We start from the raw sequence: 9870 nt of genomic DNA on the forward strand, positions 1-9870 counted from the left end.
TTATACAAGTGTCTATGATTTGGCTCAATGACTCTCAAATAATAAAAGAATTGGACAGATTTCCCAAACCATGCTTTCGTGTCAGTAGATTTTCACTATATAGCATGCTATAAATTAAAATTGTAATGGGTTTTTAGGAATGAATGAAAAATAGATGGATTTTAATATTCTTCATTTTATTTCTTCCACAAACAAATATGAGGCACTGAGATGTTGGTTTTTTAACGAACAACTGGGCATCTAATGAATAATTTTATATGCATCTATTAGTAAATAATTTGTTAAGATTAGAGGCACAGTCATGTTCCCGTAAATATCACATGTTCCTTTTTCCCTGTTGCTTCTGCCTGGAACTTTTGCTCTTTTGCAAAAGTCTTTAAATGAAAAGGGCTGGGAACCATCTGTTCAGTAAGCTTTTCTAGAGAAGAGTGGAAGGGATTTTAATGTATTATGACGTATTAAATAGTGATTCACTGACTAAGGCAAAGCTACACAGAGCAGAGTAGCATCATGATTGACACACTTCAGCAGGACCAGTCTCTATGTATTCTCTAGCATCTGAGAAAGAAAAATAGGTACAACTTAACTCCAAGAATATTTCCACAATGCCTTTGGTTAGCCAAGGCTAGTAAGAGAGAGGTGAAGGAATAGAAGAGCCATCAGAGGAGAAAATAAAGAAACTTCTGAAAGGAAAATCAGTGAGGCCAGACAAAGGGCACTGGAAACCAGCATTAACATACCTTGTGTTAGCCCTGAAAATCCCTGGGGTTTCCCTAATTAACCATATAGTACAGTCTGAAGTGGCTGACTACAGGAGAGCTGAATAAAATTCTGACAGCATATATCTTCCACCACTCTTGCTGAAAGAGGGAGAGAAGGTATTTCCAAGGCCTGTCAGCTGCCCATAGTGACACTGGTAGGAGATGGGGAAGCCACTGCCATGCCCCAAGAAGACTGACAACAGATAAATGAAAGATCACAGGCCTGTGGTAGGAGAAGACCTCTTGGGGAATTGGGAGGCCATCTGAACATTCTGAGGTTTACATGCATCTCAGGCTCAGGATCCTGAACCTCAGCTAAAAGTTTGTGTAAAAGATAAAGAAGCCTAATTTTCATCCAAAGCCTGGAACCACAGAGGTTTTCGGCTTGCTTCAGGTTTTGTTCTGAAAGGAGTGCATAGCTTTGGAGTTGCCATATTGTTATATTAAAAATCCCATGGAACCTTCTACAAGAGTAGGGGTGAAGTGAGCTGCCTAGAACTTAGAATGGGCAACAGAGGCTGGATCACTTGATGATTATTTGTTCTGTTCTTTCTCTCTGAAACGCCTGACATTGGCCACTATCGGAAGACAGGATGCTGGGCTAGATGGACCATTGGTCTGACCCAGTAGGGCTGTTCTTTTGTTATGGAGCTAGGTGTAAGCTGTGAACTTTGTTCCAAGGTTTAGGCTCATCTCTTAAATAGCCGATGCATTTCACGTCAGAAATGCCTGTACTACATGAGTTAGCAAAATCAGAGATCCTGATCTTGTGAGGAGTTGAGCATCCTCAACTTCCAATGACTGTGAAGACTGAAGGCCCTCAGCAACTCAGAGCATAGTTTGGAAAGCACTTTGAGCTAGATTGAGCCATTAAGCTCAGCCCAGAGCAAGGGACGGTGTGTAACTGTGCCATTCCAAGAGATGGTCAGGCAAAGAATTATGTCTCAGAATTACAATTCCACTCCAGTTCTCCCCTTGCTCTGATGGGGAGTAAGTTACTTCATCCCTGTTTTGGAGTGGTTTGCTCCCCGACCCTATGAACTCAGCCAGCTATTCTGACTTGTGAGTAGTGTGGTGGGACCCAAGGTTCCCACTCCCTGCCCCATCCATCCCCTATCTTCCCCCTACACACCACTTGCTTACAGTGGAGAGTCCTGATTGAGCATTCTCTGATCTCCCCCAGAGCCACACTCTGTACAGCTCTACTCCCCCTTAGTTCTCTGCATGGCCAAATAATGGTAATGTCAATGTTGCTATACAACAAACACTTTAACTGCCTCATTAGTACTACTTGCATATAAAAGAATAAAAGCAGCATTTTGCGAGAACATTTTTATTCAAATAGAAAACTGTTACATGACATTTCAGTGTGTTGGTAACAATAAAAATGGGTTAACCAGCAGACCTGAAAAGACATGCAATATCAACTGCAGATTAGTGAGTTGCTACAGCTTTGTTTAAACATGATTAAAAGAAGCTATGAAAAAAATCATGTTAATATACATTACATATACTAATTGGCACAAATTTGTGTTTTTATAGGAAAAAACAGGCTTGACAAATGAGTACTATCTTTATAATTAACTTAGCAGTTTAATGGTGAATCATTCCCCCTCCCCCCCAAAGTGACTACAGAACATTTTATCTAGGATTAGCACATAATTGAAATTAAGGTGTAAACTTTGTGATTCTTTAAAAAAAAAAATCTAAAACAGAAAATAACATGTTGAGAAGTTACATGGGTTGGTAATTAATTAAAGCCAGAATGGATATGCATTACCTAATAATACTTATCTAGCACCTTTCATTTTCAAAGCACTTCTCCATCATCATCTAACTAATCCTCAGGTAGGAAAGTATTATTAGTGCCATTTTGCACACAGACAACTGAGGTAGTTAAGACCACAGAAGGAATCAGCATGAGTGCCAGGACACCTCACCTCCAAGTAGCTGCATCTGACCAGAGTTCAAGCCATAATAACATTGACAAGCTGCTGAGAAAGCTGCAATCAGCTTCTGTGGATCTAGAGTGGGCATCGGGGATTCACCCAAAGATTGTAAGAATGAGGGAAAAGTGGAAAAAGAATGGAGAGAATTTGCCTAAAAATCCCCAAAAAACAATTCAGGAAACTGTACTGCAAAATATAATTATACCATCTGTGTAATTAGACAGTTGAAGTATTCAGCAATGTAATGGAGAACATTGAGGAGTCACATTTCAGTGTCAATGTTGAAAGCAGAAATGCCATCTGAAGGCAACTTTTAGGTGCCTACATAAGGAAGGTGGTTTAGTGAGGGACTGGCCTCAAGGGAAGGAGTGCTCTAGCTCATTGTGGGTGTTAAATGACTGTGTGTTAAGAATTTGGACAGCTTTGTAATCCTCAAGGAAAGAGTAAGGATATCTGTAGTTTCAGATAGCACAAAACCACTGATACCACTGGAAGGGATCTTATTCCACAGGTGCAGGCCAGCAAAGCACACTTGCCTGAAGGGGTATTGATGCATGACTTCTCCTGTATATAAAGTGTTTCATTCTGTAATAAGTGTACATGGTATTCTTACTATCATTTTAAAACACATCTTTTGCTGCTTTTACTTGGCCCATAGTTCTGAGTGCCAGAAATAATAAATCTGTCATTTGATTGATTATTCATAGTTATATGTGATTACAACTGGGAAGTTTCAGACTGATCTGCCACCTATTAAGGGAGCAGGGGAGCAACCCTTTCATCTGAGTAGCCTGCAGAGATCAAGTAGGGGAATGGTGGCAGCATAAACAATTTAAATGACCTTTTATAGAAAACACTTGGTATAGTCTTTTCCTTTTAAAATGATCCAGTCATGATGCTCTGCTTGAAAATAATGTAAGACACATGATTAACTACATCTTTGGCAACATACTGTTTGACTAGATTTGTTTTTTTTAACCTGGGAAACAAGTTTGTTTGTTTGTTACATTTTTCCTGGTTCTGGACTGATTTGTTATGCTCTGTGTAGACTGATCATAGTTATGCCATATTACGATCTACAGTGGATCTGCACATGACAAATTTACTGTGCTATATTCTGTAGTGCAGTAATAAGCACATTACTTCCACATATAAGGAATAAAAGATACTGAGTCTGTGTGTGGTTTGCATTACCAGACTGAATCAGGTCAGGAATCATTTACATGATGGTGACCCACACTGCTCTAAAGCTGAAGAGATAGCATTAAAGTTAATGGGTTGCATCTACACACATGTGCAGTGAGTCAATGGTCAAATGGCAGATTTAAGAAAAATTATATTTTTTCTTTTTTCTTTTCTTTTCTTTTTTTGTTTTTTGTTTTGTTTTTAGGGAACAAATCCCCTGTACAGAGGCTCAACAACTACATTTAAAAATGTAACTTACAAGCACCAAGAAAAGCAAAAAGTGGACATTACTGCAGATTTCTATTAGCACTTCAGACACTGGAAAATTAGTTTTACTGACAAGAAATATAAAAGCACTATTTTGTTTCTATTTCTTTATAACTGGTTACATGGATGTTTATTAGCACATCTTAGTGATATAATTCAGCTAGAGCAAATATATTTTGTGTGTATTGAAGGTACTGTAGATAATTTTTAGTCATACAGCAGTTAAGAGGGACATTACAAAGAAATACACTTAACAGTCAGACCCACAAATTAGTCTTAAAGAAGAAAGCACTGAAGATTTATGTGGAATTTGCTCCACAAATAGAAAAAAAATTCACCATCAATAAGCACATTTTGATGAGTCTAACTTGTATTTGCTATTTATGATTAATTTAACTTTACGTTGTTCACTCTACAATGCCACACATATGGTGCATGCCCAAACACAATCAGTCTACCCTGTTGGCTTACATAAAATAAAAGATAGGAATTTATGAATGACAAGACTAATGCAAGCAGGGCTAGAGGGTCCTGATGCCAAACTATGGGCCTGGACAGTGATTTAATCAGAAACAACTGAATATATAGCCTAGCTTACATGGATCCAAAGCTTACAAAAATATCTCCTCAACCTCTTTGCCTTTCCCTCTTTCTTTGCCTGTCCCCTTCCCTGCCCCTGACTCTTCTCCGTTTGTTGTTCTACCCTTTTCTTTAAGGACCCATCCTAAGGCACTGCCAAAAGTGAATCCTGTTTAAACACAGCCAGATCATTTCCTCCTCTTTCCTCTGAGTTCTAGTGGAGAGGTTCTTGCACAAAATAGAAATGTTTGTCATAGTTCAGAAAACTCAATAGAGCAGCTTTAAACCTGAAGATGACCCTGAGGGTTCTGAAAAATCTACCTCCTGTGCAGAGATCCCACACAAGGCCTATACACCACTTAATCCTAAGTAGGTTTCAAGATACGCTTAGGAGCTGCACAGGCTATTGTGCAAGCCCTTTGCATAGAAGAGAATTTAATACATAAGGCACATTTGTAATTATCATACCTATAATAGCATTGTTCTGTGGATACCACACACACAAATGATGAGATTCTTAGGTGTCCATAGCAGCAGCGTATTCTAATCTGCAAGTGCATTTATTCTAGTACAAAAGAATATATTTGGCCTTTGGGGGCAGTTTTTCAAAATAAGCTGTTAATGATTACTAATTCCACTTGGTATTCCTGGCAGTGACTTTAATAAGGACCTTAAAAAGTCAGTTTTTAACTAGAGTTGCTAACTACTTGCCATAGACCCTTAGTCAAAAACGCTAATGGCATGCACAGTACTGAAAAAAAATAGCTGATGTGATAACACGTTAATGACACTATCAAGATTTTTTTTAGAATGAAAAAAATGCTGTATTGAGCTAGGTATTAGTTTCTTCTGAAATGTTTTAACCTTCTGGAATCCACGGTAAAGAGATTCAGAGTGCAGACTATTTTTACGACAGACATGTGCCATCTGAAAATATTTTTTAAAAACCGTGTTAACCTATTGACAAGCTAACAAAAATTATATTTTTCTCTTCATTAAACCAACATTTTGATCTAAAAATCCTTTTAGGTGGCCATTTTGAAATAAATATTTATTCCAACAGCATGTGCAACTTCAAGCTTTTATGTCCATACATTGCAAATACAAGATGTGGTGTGAATTGATTTATCATGTAGCTCTGACTCAAACCTGTTTTTCTGGGCCTGATCCAAAGTCTACTGCAGTCAATTGGTAACGATGGATGAGCCCTTAATAAAAACAGATGTCCATTGCTCTGCAATCGTCACCTCTCTCTATTTGAATGGCAGAATATCTTTTAAACAGCTTGAAATCAGTTCAAGTTGTTCTACCTCAGTAACCAGACTTCAGACTAAATTCCAACACATCAGAATGATGCATATATTGCTCTGAAACTTACAGCACATATATTTTATTTTATTTGTTAAAATCTCAGCTCTTTCTCCAAAATAGTTACAATGGAACCTTGGCTATTAGTTAATGGAAGTTCTATTTGTTTGTTCAGATAGAAGCTGATTAACACTATTCATTAATGGACTGGGACCTATGATATACATTTGTTTTCAAAGAAACTTTTAAAACATCTTTAGAAATAAGATGAGACAATATAACAGCATGTGAAATAATTGCAGTGTGAAAGGCTGACTGTAAATCTAATCACTGGAATAAGTTAATGAGGCATCTGTACTTTTCATTATTCTTTCACAACTCATAGTGGAAGCTACGCATATGCAGAGGGCCCAGATCTGCAGTCCTTCCATTCACTTAACTCATACTGAAGTCAGTGAAAGTTACATATAGCATGAAATCATGCTTCCTTACCCACATGAATAGTCCCACTGAGCAAAATCATGAAGTCACTGGGAGTTTTGCCATTGACTTCAATGGAGCCAGGATTTTACTCACTGACTTCAATAGGATTATTGCACAAGTAAGGATAGCAGAATTTGGACCATGGAAAGAATGTAAAGGTAAAATAGATCTTACTTCTGTGTTTGGTATTAAAGTAAAAGTATAAAATCAGAATCATTTTTAAAAGATTAAAAAGCATCTTCCATTTGATAGCTCTAAAGTAACCAAATGCCTATTGTTTTATTAAACACTTTTTAAGTTATATTTCAGAATGGCTGACTCAATGGATCAGTAATAGCAAGAAGAGTCTTTCATCTTTAGGTCACCAGTTTATATATAGAACAGCTCTGTAGTGTTTGAATGTTGTTACCCTCTGAACACTGTTCAGTGTCTCCTAATGCACAGACTGAACTACAGAACTCATTCATCCCCTGGCAGGGAGCCCTGTCAGGCCAGAGGCACGTTGGCAAGGCAGTGTGGTGAAGAAGGCTGTTTGTGCTGTACTAGTTCTGTGCATAGAGGTTTTCAAGGCTCTCAGTCGGGCACTTTTTGCCAGAATGAAAATCAATCAGCTACTTTTTATAGTAAGAATTCATCAGAACAGAGAAAATACCCAGTCTCACTGATTATTTACTGTTATAATTAATGGGCCCCATTGTGCAAGTCACAATACGAGAGTCCCTGCCCTGAAGAGCTTACATTCTATAGGAGACCTCTCAAATATAAATCATGCTGAAAGCTATTTTTAATTAAAATATGTGCTGCAAGCTTCCCAGAGGTCATATAGCATATTATAAGATGTTGATCATAGACCAGTGGCATTTTCCCCAACTCCAGGAGTGGAGTTTATCCTTTTAGTTGGATGGTAATATTTGTTATCTTGTAGATACTTTTAGCAAACTTTTACAACCCTTTTTTCCTTTTTCAAACTCTGAGTGTCCGTGTGGTGGGGAAGGACGGGAGGCAGTGAAGAAGATGGAAAAGTCTTTTTTTTGCTGTTGTCATGGGTGATGTTTTGACCTAAGGCTGGACCTGGAGAAAGGGCAAAACATTACTAATAGATGTACTTCTGTTCACTGAAGAGTTAAACTAAGTAAATAAAAGAATGTTCATAACATTTTTTTTGTATTTGTGTATCTGACATACATTAAAAATGTAATTTAAGTAATTTGTCTTGCATGGATAATTTTCATTTTGATTTACAAAAATGTATATATGCATTGTGTGTCCAGATTGCATTTCCCATGTATGGCTTTTTCAATTTCAGGAAACAACATAATACAGAAAATAGGTAATGAATCCAGGAGTTGAATGTCAGGGCAGTACTCTTTGTGTACTGTATATAGTAATGCAGAGGGCCAAATCCTGCCTCTTTCTCTCTGGCTGTGGAGTGCCCTGACTCACCTAAGTCAGACCAGTTCTCTCAGAGGAGAAAAGGAGGGCAGGATTTGGAGATACAGAGGGTCCACACTTCCTACAGGCTATGGAGCTGTATTCCACTATATGTCACTGACTCCCAGCCTGCAGAATAAATCAGGAGAGGGCCAATGGATCCACAAGTATATAGATTCAGTCAATCATTTTCCACTATAAAAAGGAGAATGGTAAGGGAGCCCAATGGCAATCTGGGCTGCTGTAGTCTTGAGATTGTAGTTGCAGTTGTGGTAGGCTCTCTGGCTTCAAGTGAGAGGATTCCTGCCCTCCAACACCCTGAGGAAATATCCAGTGTACAGCCAGGCTACTTGGACTGTAAGTTAGTTCCAGGAATTGGGCTATGAGTTTTACCTGCTAAAAATCCGTGATATTCATCATATGTTCCTAGAGGCAAATATCACATTGACACCAATGAGAATTGAGATAGGACTAGAGATACAGTTATCGGACAGCAAACGTGAAAAATAGGGACAGGGTGGGGAGTAATAGGAGCCTATACAAGAAAAAGACCCAAAAATTGGGACTATCCCTAAAAATCAGGACATCTGGTCACCCTAACTAGAGACTAAGCATCAAGGAACTGAAGTATCTAGAAGTATCCACAAACTGGGAGGAGATGTGCAGAAACAGCACTGTCCGCTTCTCCCTGAAGTCTCTCTCAGACTTACAACTCCCTGGTTTCAGGGGGAATGGTGGGACAGCTCGGGTGGATGAAGCTGGGGGGAGTAGCTGTTCTACAAAGCATCCTCCTCCTCAAAACCCATAGAGATTTATCTCATAAGATAACACCAACCCTTATCTTACATAGAAACACCTTCTGTGATGAGAAACCTGCTGTTGGAGTGTTTGGAGTCAGCCACACAATGTGATCCAAAAAGTGGAGTCCTAGGTGAATTTTTTTCCTTAATGCTGCACAGCTCTGCATGTTTGCCCTGAGTTCGGAGTATAAAGCCACACTTCCTGTATGTCGGTCAAGCCTTTTGAACCTGAACTTCCCAGCTTGTTTTAAAGTAGGTGGAAGGGGAACATTGTCCAAGTGGAATGATCACACAGAAGCTACATGAGTAAAACCTGAAAGAACCCATTCGTTCCTCCATTCCTCTGCAGGGTATGAGTAATTCCCACTGAATTCTCCTTCCTTAAGGAGGGAATTATTTAATCTTGAGTAAATACTGCAAAATTGTATCTTTTTTGTTGTTATTATTATTTGTTGGTTCAAGTATATTTACAGTAAATTATTTTTTCTCTAAATCTTTTACGTGTCAGCCTATCCTTATCTGTTGCTTCATGTCATTTGATTATTCCTAGCAACTCCCTCATGCTTCCAAAATTTGTTCTGCTGAAATTTATTGTTTTATTTAACATCTTTGTTTGCCCTATAGTTTATGATGTTGCTTTCTTTATGAGGTGTAATATGAATAGATGGTCTCCTGTTTGTGATCTATTTACTTTTCAAGAGGCTCTTAAGTAAATCTTTGTACTCAACCTATTTTTCCAAAATATGATGTGATTATGTATGAGAGGGTTATATAGAGTGATTCCTAAAGCGCACAACATGCTTACAGCTAAGGGTTTTCCATTAATCATTATAATAACTGTTTTACTTCTCTTTGAAGCTATAAGGCAAAGTTCATATTTTCTATTTTATCTGTAGAGTACTTCTCCTTTTTCTGTTCCAATGAAAATTCATATATATTGTTGTCTTGTTTGTTAATATCCTGCTATGAGGAAGAGAGCTTTGTTCTATATCCTTGATAGAACTATATTGCCAGTTAATTATATTTCCCCGGTTCAAAATGAGAAAATGTCCTCTCATATTTCACAGTGGGATGTGAAAGTTGAAATTGATTTGATTCTATAGCATG

At 38.1% G+C, this 9870-nt stretch overlaps 1 protein-coding gene across 2 annotated transcripts in view; it reads left to right on the forward strand.

Annotated features, from left to right (window-relative positions):
• ITGB6 (integrin subunit beta 6) overlaps window positions 1-9254 on the forward strand; it is a 48090-nt gene extending 38836 nt beyond the window's left edge. Inside the window, exon 16 of one of the 2 annotated variants that reach the window (XM_030580766.1) lies at window positions 8814-9254. In XM_030580766.1, the coding sequence (XP_030436626.1) occupies window positions 8814-8828 (15 nt within the window). In that variant the 3' untranslated portion in view covers window positions 8829-9254. Of the gene's footprint in view, window positions 1-4100; window positions 7689-8813 lie in introns of those variants that run through there. The other variant, XM_030580765.1, reaches the window with a different exon arrangement.
• The last annotated feature ends 616 nt before the right edge of the window (window positions 9255-9870 follow it).

This window comes from Gopherus evgoodei, chromosome 11 (genome assembly GCF_007399415.2).
Source record: "Gopherus evgoodei ecotype Sinaloan lineage chromosome 11, rGopEvg1_v1.p, whole genome shotgun sequence".
In the NCBI taxonomy this organism is placed as follows: Eukaryota; Metazoa; Chordata; order Testudines; family Testudinidae; genus Gopherus; species Gopherus evgoodei.